Raw genomic sequence first — 27387 nt, forward strand, 5'->3', positions numbered from 1 at the left:
AACTCCTCAAAACTATGTATTACTCTTTGATAGCAGTGAAGAATGAAGAGTACAGTGATGCATCATTTGCAAAATCTGGGTGTTACCATCAGTAGGGTAAGTCCAATGTGGTATTTCCCTAGATGCCTCTCTAGCTATTGAAAAATACAGATTTGAGAATGTTTCAGTCCAGCAGCCCTCTTTGGTCTCTCCAAAATGTCTCTGGAGGGAAGCTCTTCCCCTTAGCTATAAAAAAATCTCCACTTGCTAGCTTTTCTGCACAGGCTTTCCTATTTTGTGAATATCCTTTTTCAGGTATGGAAGCTAGAGTTTGGTACGTTTTTCTACAAATGTTCCCATAAAAGTTAACTATTGCCCACTTTCTTCTTCAAAGTAGCTCCCTAGTTATACGCAGAAATATCATATTAACTACAGAACATGCTCATATTTAGCTGGCTATCAATCAGCAACATGCAAGGTCATCATCAGTGCTTTCTAAGACACATCTTCTAGAGATTATGTATGTTGTTCACATTTTTTATTTTAAAATATCTAACCTTGCATTTACATATGTTAAAACAGGCATTCATGAGAGCTGACTTTAAGGCAGTTAACCAGTGCAGTAATGAACTGAACTTAAAAGAACTACCTATAACAAGTTAACTGCCAACAGACAAGGAGAAAAATTACACCTATTTAAAATGGTATGTTCAGCTGACCATCACCACACCCATTTATACCACACCATTTAAAACTAAATATTGGAATATCAGAACATGCTAAGAAATGAATTTTTCTTAAGTTCAATACAGTCTATCTAGCAGTGCCTTTGCCAAGTTTACAAAGTCCATGTACCGAAAAAAAGCAAAGGGCCAGCAAATTCTGAGTATAAGAAATTCCTGAAACCATTCAGTCTGAAAGGATCTAACTCACCTTCCAGATACCAAGCCTATCATTGCACAGTTGTTGTACACTAACCTCTGCCCATGCTTTAAGCACAGCCAGTATCTCCATAGTCGAGGTGCTTTCATTGTATTGTTGACTTAGTGCTTCTTTCCCAGCCTGCACTTTGACCAAAGATGACACAAGCAACTGGTGAACTCTTCGAAGGTCATTCAGATCACTTACTACCCCACTTGCTATCCAGGCACTACACACCTAATGTTGTAAAGAAGAAATAATGAGAAACAGAGCCAAACACCACTGGATACTCTTTTTGAAGTCCAGATTTAATTTCTACTGAGATACAGTTACTCACAAATAATAATGTTAAATGACATAATAGTAATACATACATATCTATGTATGTATATATATGTAAGTAATGAAATCCAAAAACATTAGAGGAATGTCATAAATAACAGCCAAAGCATCAACTGCTACAAAGTTCTTCAGAAGATTTTAAACTGCAATAAATCTTATAAAACAGAAGTATCATATATGTTCTTAATACAGAAGTAACATAGGTGACATTATTCTGTGTGCACTGAGGATTTGAGGCTAGATGAGTTATTTCATTTTTTTTGTGGGGCGTATCAAGCCAAAATAAAATTTGAGAGGGTCTGTTACCTAAGACTTTCAGACTTTCAACACTTGCCTGACATGCTTTTGCTGTGACATCAGGAGGAGTTTCAGGAGCAAAGGCAGGCCTAAGTGCTGCTCCAACCTACAGAGAAATTATACAAGATTCAATACATAACAAACAATTAACTAAATTATCACTTTTTATAAGCAAGCTCTGTTGCAGTTTTCCTCTATAAAGCATGGGTTCCTTTTCCTACTTCCACAGTTTCTTTCAGTGAAGGTAAAGAGCAGGGAGACAGTTAGAGTCACACTTTTATCGTTTTGTTTTGCTTACACTGGAGACATGATTCTCTTTGAGAGATGTTCAAAATTGATTCTATTTTTTGCAGTCTAAAACTGAAACAGAAGTCTCTCTTTCCTGAACTCTTGACTTGATGAGTAGCCCTCAAAAGAAAGAAAGTTTTCCAAACCAGTTTTCCAAAAGGCTTTCAAGACACCTAATGAGTGACATTTCCTTACTCAGAAAGAGCACAGACTTAAGGAAACAAACAATGGAAGTTGGTCAATTTTGCAAAGTGAATGAAGAGGAGAGCACAAACCCCATTTACCTAATAAAAAACACAAACATATACTTCCCAGGGTCCAGCCTGGAGAGCTAGGGTACCTACTCTCACTACTGAAAGCTATTTCACTAATGTCTAATGAAAATTGCCCTTGTTGCTTTAGCTGATACCCAAAAATGCAGAATTAAGTTTGACACTGTTTGGGATGAAAGTTCTGAGAGTAGCAAAAGTACTACAGGTATAGGTTTGTGAAAATAAGTGAAAAGTAGTTGTTTTCAACAACATTTAATGACAGTTTCTTATGACCCCCAAACCACAGACTTCCTTTAAAGAACTTGCTGGAAAATATATACCAGCTATTTTTGGTTATTGTTGTGGAAAAAAAAATTACAAGAAAAAGCCTAGATTTTAACTGCTTATTATCTCTTCAGCTTCTGTAAAACAGTTGATAAGATCTATGCATAGAATTAACAGAAACATTTTAAGGGTTGTGAAGTTTAAAAGGACAGTTATGAGCTCTACTTGTGACCTTGGTTTTGCACATGAAGGACAGAGGGTGTTATTTTTTTCCCTTGGTAGTTCCTGACTAGGTCAAGGCACTTCTTTTCCACTAAGAATAGAACTCCAATGGCAAAAGCAAGATAAAAGTGGATTAGAATATCTTCAGTGTCAGGATCTCTCAATTTCTATGAGAGAAAGTGATCTGACTTACTCCATGTCTGCTAGAAAGTAAAGAATGGGAGCCGGAGGAGGCTTAACGCAGCTGCCTGTCATATTTAGTGCAAGTGTAATCAAGAGTGCAAAATGATCATGATAACGTTTGTGTAAGTCTCAACCACAGACCTTGTGAGTACAGTCCATATTTTCACCTCCTCTAGTTTATTTATCGACCAAAATCTAGTATGACCTCTGGTGTGCAGACTACTTAATTCTAAATTGAGTTTTAAATGATTGTTGTTTCTAGTAATTCCTGGGGCTAAACCACTATATGCCTACTGAAAAGATGCTTTCTAAGAAAGTTCAGTCTGAAGAAATAAGTTACAGTTTCACTAACAAGCTCACTGAAACCAAACTCTAGCACTAAGCACTGCAAACACCGAATTTCTATCAGTGATTAACTGACTGTAACTCTAAGCTTTTCTGAGTTATTAGCAATGGTGCTTACATTGGCTTGATACTGCTCCAGAATGACATGACCTGGAAACTCTGGCTCTGGAACAGCTGCAAACTTCCGAACAACAATCAGCAATGTTTGAAGCCCAGAAAGACGAAGTTGATCACTGTGATCTGTGGCAGCCATAAAAGCCATACGGATCAAGTCAGCTAAATGCAATACCAAAAAGTCACCTGAAGAGAAAACAGAAATAAAAAAATAAAATAGCTTTATTAAATTCAGATTTAGACATATTACATTTTATAATATACATATATTTTCCAACATTCTCAAAAGGTGTATTGTAAATTTTACCTTACTGCATATCAAGGATTTACTCAAGGTGGATCTTACACATACAAGAACCTTACTGGACACCTTATGCTAGCTGATCTAGGCTCCTTTCCATTTGATTATGAAAAAAAAGTATTTAGAATGAAGTATAAATATATTTATGTGCAAGGTAATTTTCTAAAAAGAACTCTGAGGAAAACACCTCCTGATAAACAGAGCAAGGTACTGAAAATTGACATGGTGGTTCTACTGGGAGTTATGCAAATTATGGAAAGAAAAAAAAGTGGAGTTGTTTAGTCATATTCCCGTATATCAAACTATGATGCTGTAGGCTGATGCCAGCTACCGTTTCTGACTGCCAATGCTTATGCAGAAAAATTGCTTTCCTGTGCATATGCCCTGGTACTATAACCAGGAAGCCAGGAAAAGTGAGTTTAAATGCTGTGATGACACACTAATATTTTGGCAAATAAAAATTGCTAGACCTTAATAAATACAGTTTTCTAAACAGACTTACTAAAGGTTTCAATGTTTACAAACAACAAATTTATGATGGATTTTATTAAGATGCAGAGCTAACATTTATTTTAAGCATACTTTGTATTCTGTGAAATTCTTTCAGTGCTTAACACATACCTCTTGAATCACGTTGTTTTCTTTCCTGAGCCAAAGTTATGTCAAAATGTGCACTGCCTGCATTTTCACACTGGCTTATAATTTTACAAACACACTCTGCAGCAAAAACTCTGGTAGACCATCGTGGATTCCTGAATGGATGGAACCTCTCATCGCTGTCAGATGTTAGTACAGATATATCATCCCCTTTGGCAGTTTCCTCTTCTTGAGTGGTATCTACTGAAGCTACTGCATTGAAATCTGTATTTAGGACACAGGGCAGTGGGGAAGGGGAGAAGAAATAAAAATATTCTTATTGTAACTGAAAACTACAGTAGGTCTCTTGAGAAATTCTTCCCAAAGCCCATCTCTAGCCCCTGGCTCACTGTGATTCCCTTCAATCTCCATGTCTAAAAGTAAATGTTAGAATCAGAAGTAAAATATATTAAAAAAAAAAAATCATATGGTTGATATTACTTGTTGGAAGAAAAGTTCAGTACCATGAAGGTACATGAAGAAGAGGTGCAGTGAAAAAAGTGAAAGGAAAAAAAAACAAACCCAACCTTTAAGATCTAAATTAAAAAAGTTTTCCCCTTGTATTCCAGGCATAAGAAATAATTTTTTCCCACACAGTATTCTGCGTAGTAATTAATTTTATTGCTCAAGAGTTTCATCATGACATAGTGAGACTGCATAATTCCTATCATTAATAGGAGAGTCTAAATATTTTTCTTGTAGGTAATTGCACAGGGTTCACAGCTTAAATATAATCTGCACTTCCACTTCTGATATAGAAATAAGTTAATGTTAGGACTATAAATCAACAAGAATATGAACAGGCAAGCCATACTAAAATGTTTACAAAAGCTTGTTCAGTAGGGAAAAGGCAATAAGAAAGGACAAAATCATATTCTTTCTGAAAGAACTAAATCAGGGTGTCCAGTGTTTCAATATTAAGGATGACAATACACTTTTTAAATGTTAATCATTCAAGAAACAAGAATACTTTCCCTCAGTGACACACTGGACTGCTGCAGGCCTTATTTTCATTGTGATTTCAACTAAAGTGTATTAGGACTTACCAGCTGAGGCAGCAAGAACATCTTTACAAAGCTTCAGCCAGAAGGAGAGCTTTTCGACTGCCATTGAAGTAAGCATATGAGTCAGAGTTTCTTTGATATCTCTGCACAATCTTTGATCCAGCTCTTTGTCCAGCAGGCCCAGCAATGCCCCCTCCAGGCCTATTTCTCTGATGTTAACATCTGCTAAGAACAAAGTTTGTGAGCTGAATGCTGTACACCACAAAACTGCAGTAGCAACCACAGAAACCTCACTGAAGGTTGCATGCAGAGGATCTTGTGAACAATTACCTAGCTCTGAAATACTTTTGCAATAATAGCATTGTTTGCTTTAATACTGTATCTAAATAATCTGAATACAAAACATACTTTGAACTTTCATGGGAACATACTAACAACAGGAAGAAAATTACCCCAGGGGAAAACCAAATCGAATCCTCAAAGCCCCATCCAACCTGGCCTTGAACACTTCCGGGGAGGGTGTAGTTTTTATACCCATAGTAGAGTATGCTGAAAATTCACTACCAAGTTCTCTGATCTCTGAACTTCAATATATTACCTGGAGTAAAATCTTCTCTGCTTTCTTTAACCAATGCAACAGCATATTCCGATACCTCTGCAGCTTCTCTTTGCACCAGCTGACGCAAGCAAGCTACCACTGCACGCCTCAGTAACAAGTATGAGCTACAGAGATTCATCTGAAACATGCAAGAATAAAAAGTGAAAGGGGTAACAAACCTTCATAGTAATACCTCAGTAAGGCTGGTATTCTATGAATAATTGCTGTTATAACAAGTCTGTTAAGTCAGCATTGTGTAAGTGATGAATTGATGTTATTTTTGCTCAGCTTTTTTTTTTTTTTTTTTTCCCCAAGGTTATCAGTACTTTTAACATTTTCCCTCCAAGGGTAACTTATAAGTCTAGTTTGGGGCCAGATCTAGCTCCCATTCATACCAGTAGAAAGAACCCCATTAAGCAACAGCTGAATCTGTGATCCCAGGAAACAATTAACTCTTTTCTTTGACTACAAAGTATATACAATGGGATTGAAAACTCAGTGCAAGAGAAAATTTCTCAAATCACTCTCAGATTTAACTAGAGAAATGCCAGTGTGACCAAGGGTGTGACAGTCACCAGGCTCTAGTAAATCTGAACTCCATACATGAAAAGAAGTTTATAATAAAGGGCAGAGGGAACACTGCTGCAATTGCAATACAAAAAATATTGTAGACTGGGATTACATTAAATGGTATTTTAGGAGAGGTGAGAGGAAGGACTGAGAGCTACTGGTGAATGTATCACACTGAGACAGGTCAGCTCTCCTGAGCAGTTTCTAGCAAAAAAGTCTATAGCAGCACCCAATTTTAACATCACCAGGCCAGTATTTGGTTTTTTCATACTGAAAAATACAAGATAAAAGGCTCATTGCTACAGGAACAAGAAAAACACTTTAAAAATCCAAGATATAGTGGAGCTTTCTGATTTTTTTTTCCTTGCTTTACAATTCTAAGAACATTCTGAAGATGATCCAGAAGATACAGTGAACCAGATATGTAGCCAGGCAAGATGGCTACACCAGAGTTTATGCAGGGTTTGGTTTTTGTGGGTTTTTTTTAAATATATATATTAATCTTAGGCTATCATCAAAAAGATTATTCTCTAAAACTAAGCAATTGTGTATTCTAAGATGTCTCCACCCTTAAAATAGACAGGGCTGAGTGTCTGCTGCTGGGAAACCTTGCAATAAGATCATGCTCCTGATTTGTCAGAGGTCAATATATTTTAGTCAAAATGACTAATATAAATTAGTTTACATTCAGTTAAAAAGCACAACTTAAGGACAAAAAAGTTATTTCAGCTTTGTTACATTAACAAAACTCTTAATCTTCCAAATTTCTATGGATTCACATGAATCAACAATACTTAAAATTACATATTTAATACACATCAAGATTTTATCTCTGCATAATTCTTCTAAAAGAAAAGAAACCTGAATCAATAAGCATGTCTGCAAGACACTTTAATTGAAACTTTTAAAACAAGTGAGGCTTTTAATGCAACAACTATGAAAGCAGGCTACACATCTACTGCAAGTTGGACATGCATCAAATGCGTGCTCATTTTTAATAGGGAAAACCCAGATGATCCAATTCAGGATACTGAATAATGCAAGATGCACATTTTCCATCTCTCTCATTCTCTCATGTTCTAAGCAAGGGACAGGGCTAAACAACAGACAGAAAATGCAAGCATCACATACAAACTTAAAAGAACAAACAGTTCCCTTTCTGTACTCAACATGTTAAAAACAAAATTACACCCCACTAAGCACATAAATGAAATGTATGTCTGCCATCTGCAGATAGTTAGAAAGGTTCTGGTTAAGATGACAATCAAATGTCACTTGACATGCTAAAAGAAATTACATTTAAATGGTTAAAAGGAAAGAATAAAAGATGAAATAAATAAAACACACCACTGCAAGCTGCAGAAGTTTAGGATTAACAAGGCACAAGGACCTACCAACACAGAATAATCCAACAAGATTTCCTGCACAAAAACAAATGACAAACCAGTCATGACAAAACCATATACAGATATCAGTGATATCAACCACACAAAACCACATGTAAATTCACTATATACTTAAATTGAGAATCTTGCATAGTTTACTTATCTTGTATTTAATATTGAACACAGCTAAACTGCAAGCCAGCTGCCTCTAAAATTAGCAATTAAATAGTATTAAGACAACAGCACAGCATAATTACTGACATTGGATACTTATTGTGTTTCAAAATATCTTCAATGTCTTGCAGCTGAAAACTGGTGCTTGCTACATCATAAGCTTATACAGATAAGCTCTTTAGATGTCTGTGCTCACATAAGTTAGTTTTAAATACAATGCTAGGCATAATTAAAAGCATATGATTTCGGTTCTGCAGGAGCCAAGAATGTAACTGACAGGATAAGAATTCCAATGTCAGATGCAAAGCACTGTGAAAAAAAGTCCAGTTGACAAATAAGGAATACTTTCAGAGGATGAAGAAGGGAAGCTAGATATCGGCAGGAAAACGTACACAATTGGAAAAAAAAACACAAAAAAACAAGAGCTAATGAAGCTCTGTACCCATTGCTGGAGTCATGTTTTCTTAGTACTAGCATAGTCACAAACTGAATGGTCTAAATAGTTTGTGGACCTGAACCATACATTGCTCTAGGGGGTGGGAAGACAGGTGGAAGAGGCAGCTTTTGTGTTGGCACCCCTAAAGCTACACTAGTAAAGAGAAAGAAGAAGAGGGAAGAAAACAAGAGAGAAAAAAAATAGGGAGGGAAGAGAGGACAGTCACACTTTGTTTTGCACTTGCAGAAATTTAAATTTGTGGAGCATGACTTGCTAAAGGTCACCTTGCAAGGCAACCCACAGTCAAGAGCAGATTTCAGGTCCAGTCCAATAGTTCACTCTTCTTCCCTGGCAAGATGGTTATTCAGTGGGCAGAAACAATGTGGATGGATGGTGAATTTTACAAATGCAAAAGTCTGCTTGTGCAATGATCTTCTTGGAGACTTACAAAGCACCCTCTCAAAACCTGCTTTGTTTATGACACCTGTGGGAGATTTATAGACGTTTACTGAAATGTCAGTATCAACAAAATTGGCCACAGTTTTGTAACTGTTCATAATAATGAGAAAAGATCATCTATATAAGGCCACTGACTTTGGTGGACTCCTACCCTGTGAAGATCACAATTATTTCTGGAGTAGAGGTGAACATACACATAGAGACAGATGCACAAACATACACGCTCCAGCCATGAGCCATGCTTCCTTTAAATGAATATTATAAAGTTCATAAAGTACTGTTACTATGAGGTAATTTGTAAGACCAATAAAATCAGTAGTATCATATAGACAAGACAACTTTATCACAAGATCCTGTGTTATTAGTAGGCACTTGCTAGAAGGTAGAAAGATCATGTTTTACATGAACTTGTATATGATCCCAAATGCTAATACAGCTTCTAAGTAAGAGAGTGACTTACAGGACTTGTTGTGATTTTATCAGTGCAAGAAAAATTGAGTTTACCCAGAGAACAGAAAATCATAGCTGTTGCGTGTTAAAATAAAGAACATTTCAGATGAGTTTCAGTTCTTCTGCAACTAACACATCCATTCCTAACACATGAAAGATCTTTTCCTTCAATTTTTCTTGTCTCTCTCAGTCATGTTTCCAGTCAAACTGAATAAAATAAAGGAATCTAAACTTTATACAAAATCAATATGTGCTTACTAATATATACAAGTGCTACCTCAAGAAAAATGTGAATAAGAACTGTGTTAACAACAGAGATTAACAAAAAAACCACCATACCTTATTATCTGTTTTTTTGTTTCTCTCTGATTTACAGGGAGACTAGACAGCCTCATGAAAGAAAAAAAGCAAAAAAATGTCCCTCAAAATCCCTAGCTAGCCCTTGAAAACACACAAGGCTGATAACTACCAGAAAAATATTATCCTTTCCTCACAGAATTAAGAACTTTGGAAGAGCAGATAATCAAAGAGAAAGTTTGAGAGGAGGGGAACCAAACCGAAAAAAAAAAACCAACCAAAAACAAGCTCCAGCAAGCAAACACAAGCCCTCAACTCACTGTTGAATATGCTCGAAAGAGAATTTAAATTTTTTACAAAGACCTAGTCTAACTATTACTTACGTGCCAGAAATTTTTATACTGACTGAGAAGTCAATATACTGAAGCAGTCACGCTACTGAAACTTCAGGAGAGAGAAATGGACATTTTTTCACCATCATTAAAAAAGACAAACAATGAAATCAATTATCAGTAACTAGTACAATTTTTTTTTAAATCAATCCTTCACCTAAGGCATAAAAAGCAACAGAGGAAAAATATTGGTCCACATAAAAAATATCTGGTAAACATCCAGCACAAAGTTGTAGTGGGTGGTATATACTAAGGCCAGACAAGTGGCCTTAGTAAGCACAGCAGAATGCACTTGCAAGCAGACTGGAAGGCTAAATTTTTTACAGTATGTGCTCATCTTGTAAAGAGGAAGCAGAAACGGGGAAAAAAACCCTGAAAAAATAGAGGATACTTGCCTGTATGAGGATATAGAACACTTCATCCCTACATAATGATTGCTTTCTCTGGCTAAAAAAGCATCTGCATATTATAAGTGTTTCTGAACAAAATATTTTAAAACACAAGTGTATAGACCAGTAAATGTGTACTCACACATAGGCAGCTTACAAGGCTAGACAAGTTGACATGTCTAGGAGCAAACATGTGAAGCTGCTGAAGGCAAGAGATGGCTTGAGCCTGAACAAGACAGTCAGGATTATCCTGCATCACTGCACATCCAAGGAGGCAGGAAGTTCTTAAGGCTGAAATTGTTGTACTGCTGCCTGCATTTGGAAGAAGAAAGGTAATTTGTTGGGGTCTTTTTAACTATGTTTTTCAAAACACAATAACCTGTCATTTTCGTAGGCCACACATAACTCTCATCCTCTTGAAGATACTTTTTGTATCTATGTTATACTCTTTTATCAATGAGAAACAGTCACATCACTGTGTGGCAATTTCAGTGTCCAGGTATCGAAAAGTTGATTTAGAACAAATTTTCAACATCCGCAACATAACTAAGACATAAACTGTCTCCTATCTCTTGGAATTTTTATACCTTCTGTTTTCAAGCTAAATGTAAAAATTTTCTGCCCAAGGCTGAAACCTTAGAGAATACTTCAAACAAAGGAAAAGATGTCAAAAGGAGATACCACTTCTGTAAAACTAGCAGTCCTATCATCTTGATTGTACAAGCTCATGGCCAGCAAGATACTGTCTTACAAGGAAAAAACTTAGCATGCACTTATTTGATGATAAAACTTGAATTACACATTCAAAAAATGTTTAGCAAAAACCAAAGCTCACACTATTGTATACTGCATACCTTGCAACTCAGGGCCCAGAGTGGTAATAAGTGCATTTAAACAGCGACCAAGACTTTGGTGAACTTCAGCATAAGCAGGAGGCACAGTCAACAACAACATGAGAACAAGAGATAAGGTAGGTTCCACATGTGTGTGATATAAGGGGCCAGCTAAATCTACTATCAGTGACAGAGAATGTAGTGCCCATGCCTGTAAAATAAGAGAAGTCATGCTGATGTCTTTAGGATAACCATTTATAGTTCAAGTGAAATTCAGTCATTGAGTGCAATAAACTTTGCACTTCTAGGTTGCAAAGGGACAAAGAGAGAGATTACATAAAGAAGCTGTAAGAATCCAATGCTTAATAAGTAATATTTTGCAAGTATGTTCTGCAATGAACTATTTTAAATTTGTCACTGTTAATTAAAAAATAAGTAGCTAATACTAAATTAATTTAAAAGTGAATATTATTCCTCAAATACATTATACTTTCTGTAATTTTTTAATAGTTCCACAGGAAAGAACAAGTAGATTACAAAAAATAGAAGAGCTGCTGTTCATTACTACATAACCCTTTGACAAAAAATGCTGTGAAGTAAATTTCATATCAGAGACAAAAACTGACACAAACAAAAAACCTATGTTTGATCTAGTCAAGGTCAAGATATAGGTGAACATGAAATTTCTCAATTCCTAAAACATCAGATATTGGTTTTGAAGCCAGCATATATTTGCCTTATCAGCCCCATCAGCCATTAAGTAAGAAACTCCCATATCCCAAAATTCTTGCTTGGAAGGTGGATTTTGAGCAGACCCTATAGTTTTCATTGCTTTTTCTGCTCCAGCCATTACCTGAGCTAATGAGAAGTTGTGAAGTATTATTCTTACAAGAAAGAAAGTATGCTCCAGAATATGAATCAGTTAATTGGCAACATAATATTTTCAGGTAAATGGCAATTACCTGTACATCAGGAGAAGTACTATCCTGAGATAAAGTATAAAGGATTCCAACACATGCATTCAGGTGTTGAGTAGAACCTATTCCTCCTAGGTATCTATACAGACATCCCAGAGCCAAAGAATGACCTGTTCTTGATACCACATCCCTAGCAGATTTTAGCCTATTCAAAAAAGAAAGCAGTTAGTGTGATCACCAAGACTGATACTATGTAACATCTACAAATGGAAATTCTAGTACATAATCAGAAAAATACTTATTAAACACTGGTACATAGCAAAAATTCAATGTTCAGATATCATTTCTTGGCTAAAGGAAGTACCAAAAATACATTTCAATGATATTGAGAGAGCAGCAGCAAATTTGCTTTGAAAGTTTACATGCTTACTTAGACAGTCTTCTTAAAGACCAGCAAAACTAAGGAATACATGCAGAATTGAGGTGGTACTTTTCCCTGCTAATTTCTGAAGTGAAAGGATATCAGCTTTTAAAAATTACTATCATAATAGCCCCCATTATGTTTTCTCAGACATTTTCATTAGCTCACACACTTTTAACTTTTCCTGAACTTACTTGTCAAAACTGACTTGAGCTAATCCAGCAGTGAAGGCACTGTCAGAAACCACCTGTGCCAATCTGGCCAAACACTCTGCAGCAGCACATCTTAGGAGTGGACTATTGCTTTCCAAGGCACCTATTACCAATGTCAGGGCAGACCTTCTAACTTCTTCTGGACCTAAACTTCCCTTGCAGTTAGCCAAGTGCTAAAAATAGAAAATAAATATATTAAATAGCTAGACAGTAATCAGATTGTGTTTTTCCATCAGCCATGCGCAAATTACAAGACTGCAGAAGTTTCATTTTCTTCCTCTTTTATCTGAAAAATTCCTCTTGTTTTATTTCTGGAAGTTAAAAGTCTTAACTCTAGATAAGAGTACACACAGCACAACATTATAATAGCAACATTCTGATTTTAAGAAATACTGGATAGATTGCAGTAGAAAATAAATCAGCATAGCATAAAATTCAGGAAATAACATCAAGAAGAAAAACAGTGCATAATTACCAGAAAAATGACAGCAAGTAAGAAATATGGAAGAGACCAGATAAAGACAGAAATTATAAAAACAGACTTTTTCCATCTCTCTCCTATTTGAATTACAATAGTATGGATGCTACTATACTGCAGGGTGTTAGAATGGGTTTCCCTAACCTTTTTAACATTAAAAAAACCCCCAAAACTGTGATGCTTCAGCACTTAATAAAAGTATGACGTTAACAAAAAAAAATATACTGCCACAGAAAACAGGACTCATCATCACCCTGACTGTTAATCAAAATAAGAAATTCTGTGCAGACACATTTGAACCAACAGATGCCATGCTTTAGTAACAGAGAGAAAGAGAGAGAAACAAAGGTGGGAAACAAAGGAGCTTTACCTTTAAGGAAGTAGAAAAGGCTGACACAACATTGAGCTGTACTATTTGCTGCCGTGATCCTTTTGTTTTCTTTATTGAATTCAACAGCTGTTCTAGCACCTGGAGCCTTAAACAAAAACAGAAAAGAAACGACAGATTATAAATCAAGGAAACAAAAAAGCTTTTTTTTTAAATTGATTTTTTATTTTAAAACCCAAAACAAAGCCCATGTATTATAGAAACAGAAGTGAAACACATCTTTTATCCTAACTCTTGAGCATTTTCCTTCAACTGGCATCCATGTCTGCTACAAAAAAATATTTTTGTTTTCTATACCAGAATATGTAATTACTCTAAGAAAATGACTGTTACGCTTTTGTTTTCTTCCTTATAGCTTATATATTCAGAGATAATCATTTGTATCTAAATAACATTACACAGATGTTACATTAACAGAATTGTGAATAGGAATGATGCATTTTGGCTTGGCTTACAATTGAGAAAGGAGGAGGGAAAAGGAAAAGAAAAGGAAAATGCAGTTATCTGCAGCAATTAGATGAGGTCTTGAAAAAGAGATGAAGAAAACCAACGAGCAACCTGGCTACAGTAGGGGCAAAAAACCCTAGACAAAAAAAAAATACACACAGCAGCAGACAGAATAAGCAACAATATGCAAAATTTTTGAGGAATTTCATGCCTCAGAAATGGCTGTGTTTATAAACACGAAACAAAACAAAATGCCAAATGTGCAGTAGGAAGATAGATAAACACATACACAAAACTGAGAGAAGTCTGCAATCCCTTTCAAGCATTCTTGTACTTTGACAGCACTCTGCTAAGAGACTCACTCTTGTTTCCTCCCACCCATTTTTATAAAGAATGAAGCAGGATAAAGATTATATTTTACTACAGCCTCCCAGCTCTTTTGCTCCTCTTTGGTTCTAAAGCATTTAGTAACTATGTATTAAATGCTATAATAACTGTATAACATTTCTTAAAATAGCTTCTGTTTTGATCTGGCTATTTAAACAAAACATTTTTCTTGGTCAACAGAATGTATTGTAATGACAATAATCTCTCACTGCCTTTTTTGTAGAATTAACTATTTGTGACAAACTTCAAACAGAAATGCTAATAATCTGTTAGTCCGAATGATATTATTCAGATGGTTTACAGAATCCACTTATACAATTCATTATTTTTCCAGAATTGTTTGCTTGTGTTTTCACTGTGACCATCTTTTAGCATCTCCCAAATTCCCCAACAGTTACAGTCACAATTACCACTTTACCTGTGAGACTCTGCTACATGGGAAAAAATAACTCCAAAAAGACGAGATGCTGCACTGATAACAGACAATACAGGAGGTAGTGGTTTAGGTACTGAATCACCTTTTGCAACTTTCTCATAAATTGAGTATGGATCAAACTCCAGGCTGCCACCAGCTATGCTGTTACCTAGAAGGAGCTGTGAGAAGTAAAAAAAGTGACAATCATATTTTTGTCGATTAAGTCGAAACCAGCACTGACCCAAACATACAGAATTGTATGAAAATATAATTCTACCATTATACTAGATGGAAAAGTACCTGCTCTTCAATAAATCTGTGGTCACTCTCCTGCAGTAAGGGACCAAGTAAAAGGAGATCATTCTCATTACAAAGAGGTGGAAGCAAGAATGTAGAGGCATCAATCTGGCTATCTGGGACAGTCAAGTCAGCCACTAATTCTTTCAGAACAGCACAGAAGCTTCCTTTAAATTAAAGGAAAAAAATATTTAAAATTTTTTGTTAATTACTTGCCACAAGCAACTTTGGGAGCAAGGTTTTTGCACTGAAATAGCAACAGCTATCTAACATTTTTCTTAAGTCTTCAAATAGTTGAATGGAGAACTACCTAGGTTAAGCAAACTAAGCACACACAGCAATCTAGAAACTGAAAACCAGAAACCTTTTCCTTTACAGAAGGCATAATGCCATAAAACTGCTAACCCAGTAAATTAGTTACATTTAAAATTACAGGAAAAAAGGCAGTTTCAAGCACAGACATGTTTTATTCTATTTCCTGAAAATTAATGTTGTGGAACATATTACATAAACACACAGGAATACTTGGGCTTGGCCAGCTGTAATTTAAAACAGCCATAAGTCTGATAAATAACCAAAAGCTGCAGAACTTGCTCTCCTATTTGAGGTGTTTGGACTCAAAAAGCAAAGCATGAGAAGTTTGCTCTAAGTTACATTGCAATAACTTACACTGCTAGTTAAAACCTTTACATATTTTTGTACATAACATTTTAGATGAGATTGTACATTATACATAAACAAAACCATTTGGCATCCTGTTAGATTGTCATAGGTTATTAAAATAGTCCCAGCACTGAGAGAACAATTCCAGTGTGATCCACACATGACAAGAAAGCTCTGATTTATCTGATAGGTAAATTGTGCTGAAAAACACTGCTTAATTGATCTTAAAGAACATAATGCTCTTTCTGCAAATATAACATAAGAATTTACCTCCAGAGCACTAAGATGGTAAAGTCAAGTCCTCAGTAGCTGGGAAATATCAGCATTAAGGGGGGGCTTACCCCACATATCCACTTCTTTGCATTCAGTTTCATTGATAGATGATCATACAATTACTCCTTTGCTCATCATTTTTCAATGCCCAAAAGTTCCAAAAAGTGGGACAACACAGTTGCCAGCAGCTCATCATTAGAAGCAGAACCATTTCTACAGCTGGAGCTGGTAGCTGCAACCACCTATTTTACCCCTCCTGAACCTTGAATCTACTCTGAGATTTTCTCCCCCCGGCCCCCAACCTCCTGTCCTCATCAGCCTCTCTCTCTCCTCTGTAGGCATCTGTTGCTTTGCCTGCCTCCCTGACTAATTAGCAAGTATGTAATTTTTCCTCACATGCTTAACTCCAATCTAATGTAAAAGGTTAGCACTAACAAGTGTATTCCAAGATGCACAGACAGCACGTGAAAACGACAGAAATTGAGCCTTAAAAAATAATTTTTAAAACCAACTAGAAGCTGCTCTTTCATTAATTACTGTAGACCACAATTAAAAGAAAAAACTGAAAACCCCCCTTTCTTTGAAAACACATTTTCTGCTATAATTTAGTCGAGTTACTAAGCAGTTTTTAACTAACGTATCATTAATTTTAGCCCCAGAAACTTGTCCATCATGCCACATAATATTATAACAATGTACACCATTTCAAAATTTTGAGCCAGAATGCTGGGACAGCATTTTAGCTATTCATCTCATCCTATTAAGTAAGAAAAGTGAATGCTTGTATTCAATTTTATGGTTTAGACAGTGGAACATAACAAGCACAAAAAGCTGAAGAATGAAAAGAATCCTAATGAACTGTCTGACAAAATACATTATTTCAGACCACATGAAAGATCAACAAATGTAAGAATTAAAATTCAAACTACTGAAATGATTTGTATGAAATGATCAAATTAAACATTATAATAATTAAAATTTTTACATTAACTCACAGAAAAGAAATCTGTTAACCTGAAAAACATGAGTACATCAGCAATCAAAACTAATGAAAAGTGAAAATGATCAAGAATATAAATCATCATCTTAGAAACAGAATCTGCTCTTTGCAGGTTACGAAGTTCATGCTTTGCTCCAGCTAAAATTGCAAAGTCTTAATCATTCACACATGACAGAAGGCAGCAACTACAACACATTCAGTGTTCTTCCTTGATGTTCAAGTTAATCTAATACATTCTTCTCATAACAGTCATTGCTGAAATAATGCACAAAATCATCCACTACTCCTGCAAACTCATAGCAAGCCTTCACAATGCTGCTGTTGGAGACGATACTGATTTTTATTGATGACAGAGGGCAGCAAGAGAAACATCAGAGAGACAGAAAGCAAAAAGACAGAAACCAAGCAGACCCTAAACAAGTCCTGGGATTTCAGGCCTCAGAAATCTCAAGGTCTGAGTTGAGAAAGAGGATTAGAGCTATGAATAAAGAATCTGATTCCAATTTTTATTTTGGTGGGTATTTTGTTTTGTTCCTCTTCTGCTAAAAAGAAAAAAAGGTTTGAGCAATATTTAAAAGTTCTAAAAGCTTGAGTTACAACCCATGGTAAATGCCCCCATCACTGGATTTCTCAAAAAGAAACAACTTTTATGTTTCTAGCTTCCAGAAGCCAAAACGAAGAAAATTAAAGAAAAATAAATAAAACCATGAACTGGTGAAAGCTTCTCCTTCAGTTTGTCACTGAGCCATGCAAATTGTGCCAGGCTGTGCAAGTCAGGAGTACACCTATTATTTTTCCTAGTGATAATGACTAAAACCAGACATGGAAAAAAGCACCTTGGGTTCCCTAATAAATCTTGGTTTACCAAATAACCATTTTTTTGGTAAATCTTAGTATTTGCCTTGATATATTGTTTCTGCATGAAGTTGTCATACTGGAGATAATATGAAAAGAAATTCATTTGTTTCAAGCTTGACCTTAAAAACTTTTTGCAGCCTTGGAAAATACTCAATATATGCATTTCCATTCTTTCCTCATACTGCTGTACTAAAAACAGGTGAACAACTCGGACAACATCTGCCAAACTACGGTTTAGATTCTAAGGCTATTTAGAAAGCTTTCAGCAGGATGACCACTGATGTATAAGAAACCTTTTAAACTTTTATTCATTTATTGGTTCTACAGTGCAGAATTCTCAGCTAGGATGCTCTCTCACAAGATTAAGAATTGCAGGTGACACTGTAAAATACTGTCTATTTTTCAATAAAGTCAGACCATATGCAAAGATCCCAAAGCAAGAAATCACCAAGCCCATCCATACTCAAATATTCGTATTTTATGAAACATTGAACCTGTAGTAAAAGAACCCAAGAAATAACTTGCTGTAAGAGATGGAGGTGTCAGTTTCAGACTTTGAAGTCCAAGTCACAAGTAATATTACACATTATGCTCCAAGTGCTATATACAGACTTCTAGTGCAACATCGACTTGAAGGCAGAGGTAAGGGATTTGTCCTTACGAAGACTTACTTAGCAGTTACCACTAGATGGAGCAGAGTATTTGAGTAAGCATTCCCTACATGACACCGAGGAGCAGCCAATTCAGCGGCTGGCTCACCCCCGTTATCTCTGTCCTGATGCCCTGTACTGCTCCTCATCACTGTGAAACACTCTGCTTCCTGATTTAAGTCCAAGTAGTCGTCTATGGCAAACTATATTCACATGACAATCTCAAGATAACCGAGATATTAAATGTTTTAGTTAGACCTGTGTAACTGCAGTGCATAGTTACTGGATTAGAGAATTAGATTTTAAGTACTGCTAGTTACATTCTGCTTCTGAAAAATGATTTTATCCCCAGACTTTAATTTTTTTTCTTTAAATACAAATATTCTACCCACAACCTGCAATAAATCTACAAGAAGCAATTAAATTATTTTAATGGACTAGATTTAATTGGTTTATGCTAAAATTATACCTTGATTTAGGATTCAACGGAAAGTAAAATAAGCATCAAAGAAGGTAAATTCCTTGAGTGGGTTAAAATTGGTATTTTTAGCAAGTATCTCTCTGTTTATACATACATATATACATACATAAATGTTTATACATACCTTCATAGGTCTTTGGAGGCAATACTGCTAGTAATTCATAAAGTTTATGTCTGTAAACAGTTGATGATGTTTTTAAAGAATTTCCATATGATTTGCATATTGAAGAAAGCCTTAAAATAAAAAAAATCACATCAGAGATGTTAAAGACTAAACATTATACAACACTCCAGTTTCATTTGTAACACTCAACTGAATACTTGTAAAATCCATACATATTTTAAGTATAGTTTTAATATGCATTAATTACCAAGAGTAGAAGCAAAACAATTTATTTCACACATTCTGACAGAAGCTCTCTGTACCCCCTTCCCAGTCATTACTCTTAATTCACACTAGAAAAATAAAAAAGGTTTCTCATTGCCATTGTACCAATGAACTTTTTTGTGCCTATCTCTCTAAATTTGAATTTAGAGACCAAATACCTTAAATCTCTACATATTCTGAAGGCAAAAATTTAAAAATTATAAACCCCTTTCCAGCTTAGCTCTGAATCTATATTTAAACAATGCCCATCTATAAAACTTTTTGCCCGAGCATACTCTTGAACTTAGTTTTTAATTTTATAAAAAAATAATCCTACTTAAACACATATGTGCATGTTTAATTAAAAAAGCAGAATAAAAAATACTAACTTAACAATAGCATACAATAATTTCTTCTCTGGCATTTTCACATGAATCTGGAATCTTCAGGGCACATTCTGCCAGCTAAAGTCTTCATCTATACAGCTGAATTCTATTCCCTAATTTTTGTACTTTGAAAAGAATTTTTTTAGAAAGTGCACTAACTCAAATACAAGAAGATTGGTCTGTAGCTTTTCAAAACCAGAATCTCATTTAACAGTTCAATACACACACTTACTGTGTCAATAAATCGACAGCACTAGGGAGAGGAGGAAGAAGTCTCTGAACAACTTCATCCGTAAGAAGACCAGCACAGTGGGAAACAAAACTTTTGATAGCTAGAAAAGGAATTGGATTTTAAAAAAGAAAACAATGGAACAATGATGATGATCAGATGACCAACTGCTGACTTTGCTGGTTTTCTATTTAAATTTCACATAATTACTTCACTTTAAGGAATAGCTTACACATACTCGAGTATTTTCCATTTTTTACAGAAAATAAATCTTGAGGTAGTAGTTCAAAGAATACCTAGAGAGCTAGAGAGATTAGTGTAATTATTCTACCTATATTCAACTTATATTTGTTACATGAATTAGGAGGTTCATAGTACCCATGGCCAGGCACACAGTGAACAACAGTTTGGAGGATTAAGCTTCAGGATTTATAAAGTATTTGGTGATACAGGGGGATGTAAAGGCAGTTGTGCTATGGGTATACTAATCATAGTAAGATATTTCAGTGGTTTCACTGGTTCAAAATGGCCCCTTTACCCCTATCATAATAATAATGAAAGTTACAAATTTTATTTTATCATTATATAGAGTATTAAAGACCACTTTTCAAAAGGAAAAGAAGACTAATTGTGAAGATTAATTGCTTAGGTTACTCCTAAAATGATATTACTATTGAATTCCACACTGTCCAAAAGATTTTAGTAGTGAGAGAGAGAGAGGTGGTCGCTGTACTAGGTACTAGAACTGCAGAATGCATTAAGCATTTGAAGATCACTGGAGTCACCTCTTAGAAACCCAAGTTCACAGCATTTAATGAGAAAAAACTGCAACCTACTAGACAGCAGTCAAACACATGGTACTCTTTACTGACTGAGAATTGCAACTTCCTTACTGCAGTTTTTACATGAGTCTTCTCATTCTCACAATGTGTTTGACTGACTCAGCAATTCTGTTTTGCTTACATTAATTCAGCTATTAGGAAACAGAACTGCTATTTATGAACCATAATAAACTGGATAGTACCAACAGAGCATGTCCTGGTTCAGGTCCTCGTTCACTATTGTGATATGTATATTAAGCAAGAGAGGAGAAGTAACCTTCCTGATACCACTGACTATTTGGAAACTAACTGATTAGAAGTACAAGAAGAAAAACCCTCTTTGTTTTTTTCTGTGTTTGTTTCTTACAGAAATGAAACGTATATAGATACATAGGTAAACATATCTGTACAAGCACGTATGTTGGAGGGTGAACATATCCTTTACCATTCAGTGAAAAAAACCTAACATTAAGTATTGTTGTTCTTTCAGAAGGAAAACCAAACAAACATTCAAACTATAAATGTACAGAAGAAGACACAGTAAATCCCACCTACCACAGAGAGCACCAGCACGACCTTCCAGCGTTACTTGCCAGGTAAATGAATCTCCTCGTGTCTTCTCTGTTTCTAGGTCTTTAGGAGATGATGGGAAGATGCACTTCCACAGTAACAGCATTCGTGGCAGATGGTGTTGGACAACTGCAGGACCTGTAAGCAACATCAGTTGTCATGATAATGTAAGGGTTAATAAACTTGTATTTTCCTTTTTATTCTTTTATCTATGTCTGCAAAATCATTACAGCTGTGGAGAAAACGATGCTACTTTCCCATCTGTCTCATATATAATTTCTTAAATGTTTACAGTTTTGCTACTCCATTTTCATACATAACTACATACCCACTCAGACATTTACAAGTAACTCACAAAGCCAATTATAATTTCTGTTTTGTTAAGTACAGCCCCCATGGATCACCAGCATGAAAGAGATGTGATAATCAGTAGGGAGATTCAGAAAAGCAAACATTTGCTTTAGTTCAATGTACAAAGTATGTTTTCCCTAACCTAAGAAGAAAACTGGGAGCTCCTGGGCAGAAATAACAGCTGAAAACATGAAAGATGCTTAAAAATATGAACAAAACTGGTAACATACATTCCTCATGAGTAATAAATAATGGATCACAATCAATCTGACCACTGGTAGGTATCAGGAAGTTCTGTAAGGTTTCAAATGCTTGAGAAAAGTGAAATACAAGTTACTAACTCATTTTATTCTGGGATATAGCTTTAAAAAATATGAGTATAATTTTTCATGACAACAAAGACATTTTGTTAGATTGATTCCGAAGTTTATATTCTACGTTTTATTAATAGCAGTCCCACCCAGTAACGTTTTTCAGACATTGCTCCCAATGAACTAATAGCAAATTTGGAAGAAATTACATCTTATTTTGAGAAAGTTTTCCTAGATATTCTAATTTACATTGGTTTTTATGAGTTATTGGGTAGTGCTAAAATAAACAAAACACTGAAAGAACTGAAGTCAGAGAAAAAACAGAGAACAAATTATTTTAAGAAAAATTGTAGAAAGCTACTACCTAGTGTCATGAGGGCTGCTATCAACAGCCATCCAGCCTGTGTTCGCTGCAGTGAAAGGCGACTGTTCTGAGAAGCAGAGCACAACAAATCCTCTGCTACTGTCATGATTACCTTCAAAATTCAAGAGAAAAACAGAGATTCGGCATTTTAGAAACTACCAAATGTTTTTTCAATACTATTGCTGTGATACTTAATCCTATTTCAGTGTCCAAAATAGAAAGCCATCTTCTTACACTATGGCAAGAAACTGATGCTCATGAATTTGCAATGCCCAACTTCAATTCCAGTCTGGGACAGCTTCAGCAGTTCCTGTGGGGTACTAAACAAGTCACTTTGCTGCTGTGGTAATGATCACTTTATCCCTCTTTTAGAATAAGGTCTATCATTTTCTCTGACACTTTTAATCAACAAACGAGTTAGAATAGTATACAGTACAGTTAGAATTAATACTATTTTAGCTTCTCCACAATAACAGCATTTGCCCAAAATTCAGTGCTAAATGCAAGGTAACAATCTGAGCTTGTTACCCAAGCTCGAGCTACTCAGAATTTGCATGGAGGAGCACACAGTATGTCTATGATCAATTACCACAGTATGGCTATAGATCTAAAAAATATTCTGCAAATGGTTTGCTTCAATTATGCTTCACATATACCTCAAAAAGTATTTCCTACATCTTGCATTATGTCTGGTTGCCAAAATAAACAGCTTGAAAATTAGTATTACAAGTAAGAAGTGCCATTATCAATAGTATCCTTAAAAGACTTGGTATAGCAAATTTCCAGCTATAATATTTTACACAGTATAATTTATTTGGACAGTATAGACAGCATCCTCCTATACTTTATTTGGAAATAGGAAGGTTTGCAGATGAACTGTTGCTTCACAGAAGTTTTAAATCAGTACACTTCCAAAATATCAAGAAATATTAAGTCTGAAAATATTAGTTTTCACAATTCCATAATGCTATCAGAAGGCTGCAAATGAAGATATTTATTTTGACAGATTCTTCAAAGATTGAAATTATTTTACTCTAAAATTAAAATGCACCTTTATTAAATTATATTATTAAAATTTACTAACATCTTAGTATACTTAAATTACCTAACAAACAAGCATCCTAGAAAGGATTTAATTTAATGATTTCTGACAATTTTTCTTTCAATGTACTTGTCTTAATTTTGAAAGTTTTTTCCTGAAGTATAAGCACCAGTATGGAATGCTAAATATATATAAACCCACTAATTATTTTGTTCTCTTGAACAGGTTCCACCTGCAACTCTAACCATTCTCTCAAAGGAAAATGCATTAATATGAAAGAGCTTCTGTCCAGGTCACCACTGTCTATGTTTGGTATTTCCTTTTCAAAACTGCTCTGTTTAACACTGGTCTCTTTCAGCTCCTCAGAAGAGGAGCTAGTCTGGAATCTGGCAGTGTTCCTAGGAGAGAACGGAAAAGGGCTTTTGTCAGCTCCACTGTTCTCTGTGCTGCCAGCTTAGTACAGAATACAGTTTTTCTCCCACACTTTTCTGTGCCCTCCCATACCTCTTCCTGGCCTTGTTTTATGCTATTCTGTTCCTCTGAAAGAAATCTTTGTTAACAATTATGCTTCTCTGTTACAGAGAAACTTTAGCTTGGTTTAGGTGTATAGTTTTGGAATGGCACTTCTTATCTACAGAACCAGGCAGATAATTCTCATTTTGTTCTCTCCTCATGGTCTTTCAGCAATCACACACACAAAAAAAGTTTCTAAAGACTAAGAAAAACAGGCTTTTTTTTGTTGTTATATTTAAAATTTGTTTCATCATCAGTTGGGAGTTTGAATGTTGACAACTGTGACAAGCACTGTCTGGTAAGGAGTGGCATGGAACTGTGCTGATAGGGTGGGCTGGAATCACTGCAAGGAACATTCTTCCTCATGTACTAATGCATTCCTTTCATCCTAGAGTGCTGTAATAAAAAGAGGAAAAAAAAACAAAACACAAACTTTTTGTCAGGGTGTGCCAGTTCTTCTCTAATGCCAACTGGCTCTGTAACAGGTATTTTGAGAACTGAGAATGTAAATTTCTACATTATGAAGAAAATTAGCAGGTACTGCTGGTGCTTGTATTGCACCATGTTTTTGCAACTGTGAATAACTCCATGGATAAAGTTCTCACTGAGATGGAAACAGCTTCTTCTCCTGGTCTATATTTCTACATCTGCACATCCCTAAAACTTCAGAACACAGTGTATCCTATCTGCACTAGTGAATAGGTTTCTGTTAAATTCTGTAAAACAAAATGAAAGTGTGTATTTATCGGACAAAAGATTTTTCAAGATAATACACAAATACTGTTATTGATGTAAAGCATTGACTGAACCGTATACTGGAGAGTCATTGATGGGTCTGGAAAACATTAATTTGGCTTTAACTGTGTTTGAATGAGTTTCCTTACAGGAAACTTAATTCTAAGCATCACGGCATTCAACACATCTGTATGTATCCTCCTAATTACTTTTTATAAAAGTAAGATATTTTCCTTTGGCAAAGTCTTCTACATTTCAGTTGTATGCACTCCAGACCAGCCTTTTCTCACCATTAACACCACTGAAATGTCAGCTTTCTGATTTTATCCAATGTCAAACAGGACCAGAATTACAGAAGGCTTTTTCTTGCAGTAAGACTTTAGACTAAAATTCTGAAAAACATAACTCTACACAAGAAATTTTCTCTACTATTAAACCTTTTAGACTCTTCATTTTAAGTCCTTACAGCTTCACAGTATTGATCTCCCTCCCAAGACAACAAAATTCTCCCCAAACTTCCACATCAGAAAAAAGTAGCAGTCAGTGATATTTCCTGGGAAATTCACAATCCTGACACATGTGAGAAAAACACTTGCTTATCTGAATTGTGGTGTACTTTAGAAGACCCTTCCTGAGGAAGGAAAATACCTCATCAGTATACTGGGTTATACAATCCTGTCAGAAATAATACATGCAAATACTACTGTAAAACCATCAAAGAACTACCTGTAAGTAAGTTATTCAGACCATACCTTCCCTTTTCCATGTGGAATTCCTAAAGGACAGTCTTTTACTGCACCCAGCAAAGCAGCAACAGCAAAACTATAGCCAGTGACTGCTTCTGGGGAGGATTTCAATACACTAAGACGTTCGATGCAACGATCCAACAGGAGGGACACATAGGAGGGCAATGCTACTGCAATGCAGCGTAAGCACCACGCTGCCATTAGTCTGACTGAAATGCTGGGGTGAAGAATGACAGAAATAACTGCTTCCAGAACTCCTGAAAAACAAAATGAATAATCACACCTAAGAAGTAGGCAAGAAGATAGTCAAACAGGTAAAATATATGCAGAGGACTGGTGAATGTACCACTATATATTTTCTGTACTTCTCTTTAAAAAGTACTATTGATTTTTATTGTGAAACGTTTCTTATCAACTTGAAATATATCAACACTTTTTTTAAAAGTTACTCTAATAAAAAAAGAAACAACATTATGAAGAAAAGCTAGCATATTATGCAGTTATTCACCAACATGCATGAAAAATATCTGTAAGTATTCTCAAGGAAGCAAAAATCCATGCAGTGCAAACAGCTGTCCTCTTGAACCCATTAAAAAAAAATCCTATTGCAGCTAATTTAAAACAATAAAGGTAGAGGAAGATCTCTAGCTAAACCAAACTGATTAACTATAAACATTATGAAATGTTGGACTTTAAATACACAACTTGATGCAGTTAAACTTGATACTGAATATATTTTTTTAATTAACATACTAATACAGGACAGAGAAGACACCGACACCTTTGAGCAATGCCTGCAGATTTCCTACAGAAGGCAGAAAGAAAACAGAAGGACTAAAGAGGCCCAGGAGAGGAGACTGCACTTCAGAAGGAAAGTTGCTATAGTCAATGCCAAACAAAGAATCCCAACAGATTTGCCATAAGAAATCAGAGAATTGCACAGTGATCAAAGGAATATATTTTCTACTCTGGTTCACAAAAGAATTCAGGGCTTGTACCTGTACTGGAGTCTTGCAGTAATGGTGCTGCTGTAGTTCCTAAGCCATGGATGAGACTCCCGAGTTCCTGAAGCGCACACACGAGCAGGTGTTGACTCCCTGATGCATCTGTTGTACTCATTCTTGATTCCATGTTACTCTCACCCAATGCAGCATCTGATAATACAAAATGGGAAGGTCCCCATGAAATCATTACCAAAATTAAACAAAAATAGCAGAAAAGGATTTTTGCTATGGTAAGTTGTTTATATTACCAAATGAGATTTTATCATTACCATTTTTCATTATTTATCAGTATCCATAAAAGTTTATCTTCACTCAGAGAAGTACCTTTCTGTTACTCAAATGGATAGTCTAATACTGCCTGTCAAGGCAGGAGAGTAGATAAAATGAAAACTACCAAATTGCTTGTAATGGAGTAAGAAGCATGTTATTCTTAGCCTCAGCAGAACTGACTTGAAGAGGTCAAGCTTCAAATAACTTCCCAGATTTTACTCCATAGCAGTAAAAAAGAAAGGGTGAAACAGTGGTGAGAAAAATGGTAGGGCAGAGAATAAAGAAGGCAGCAAGAATGTGGCGTTTTTTGAAAGTTCAACTTTTGATACACAGTTGTGTTATTTTAGACATTTAATAGTTAGATACTTAACTAGGATACAGTATGCAACTGTACTGGCTATGTCCAGCATTCTCTTTCTTTTACCCTACAAGTGGTGGTAACTGGTGGGAGATCAGCAGCTCTTGTTTAAAGTTGTGTATGAGACTATTTCATACAAGAGATCTGTTTTCTCCAGGAGAAATGCTCATTTTGTCAATTGGGAACATCAGTGTGCTTTTGAACCACCGTTAGCTGCTCTGTACAGGAAGGCAAAATCTGGCTGTTTATTAACTGCCAATTTAACTTATTCTACAGTATGGT

General features: G+C 35.5%; 1 protein-coding gene across 5 annotated transcripts in view; it reads right to left on the reverse strand.

Moving 5' to 3' along the window:
* Positions 1-27387, reverse strand: part of HEATR5A (HEAT repeat containing 5A) — a 62381-nt gene that overhangs the window by 11968 nt on the left and 23026 nt on the right. For 3 of the 5 annotated variants that reach the window (XM_030452240.1, XM_030452239.1, XM_030452242.1), the window contains 20 exons: positions 26472-26627; positions 25480-25730; positions 22438-22549; positions 21397-21549; positions 20024-20123; positions 19163-19272; positions 15117-15280; positions 14820-14995; positions 13550-13655; positions 12684-12874; positions 12114-12273; positions 11173-11362; positions 10461-10630; positions 7731-7757; positions 5767-5905; positions 5211-5390; positions 4150-4389; positions 3232-3413; positions 1577-1645; positions 958-1137 (listed from right to left, as the gene is read on the reverse strand). In XM_030452240.1, the coding sequence (XP_030308100.1) occupies positions 958-1137; positions 1577-1645; positions 3232-3413; positions 4150-4389; positions 5211-5390; positions 5767-5905; positions 7731-7757; positions 10461-10630; positions 11173-11362; positions 12114-12273; positions 12684-12874; positions 13550-13655; positions 14820-14995; positions 15117-15280; positions 19163-19272; positions 20024-20123; positions 21397-21549; positions 22438-22549; positions 25480-25730; positions 26472-26627 (3056 nt within the window). The remainder of the gene's footprint in view (positions 1-957; positions 1138-1576; positions 1646-3231; positions 3414-4149; positions 4390-5210; positions 5391-5766; positions 5906-7730; positions 7758-10460; positions 10631-11172; positions 11363-12113; positions 12274-12683; positions 12875-13549; positions 13656-14819; positions 14996-15116; positions 15281-19162; positions 19273-20023; positions 20124-21396; positions 21550-22437; positions 22550-25479; positions 25731-26471; positions 26628-27387) is intronic. The other 2 variants (XM_030452243.1, XM_030452241.1) reach the window with 1 other exon arrangement.

Source organism: Calypte anna, chromosome 5A, assembly GCF_003957555.1.
Source record: "Calypte anna isolate BGI_N300 chromosome 5A, bCalAnn1_v1.p, whole genome shotgun sequence".
Classification (NCBI taxonomy): domain Eukaryota; kingdom Metazoa; phylum Chordata; class Aves; order Apodiformes; family Trochilidae; genus Calypte; species Calypte anna.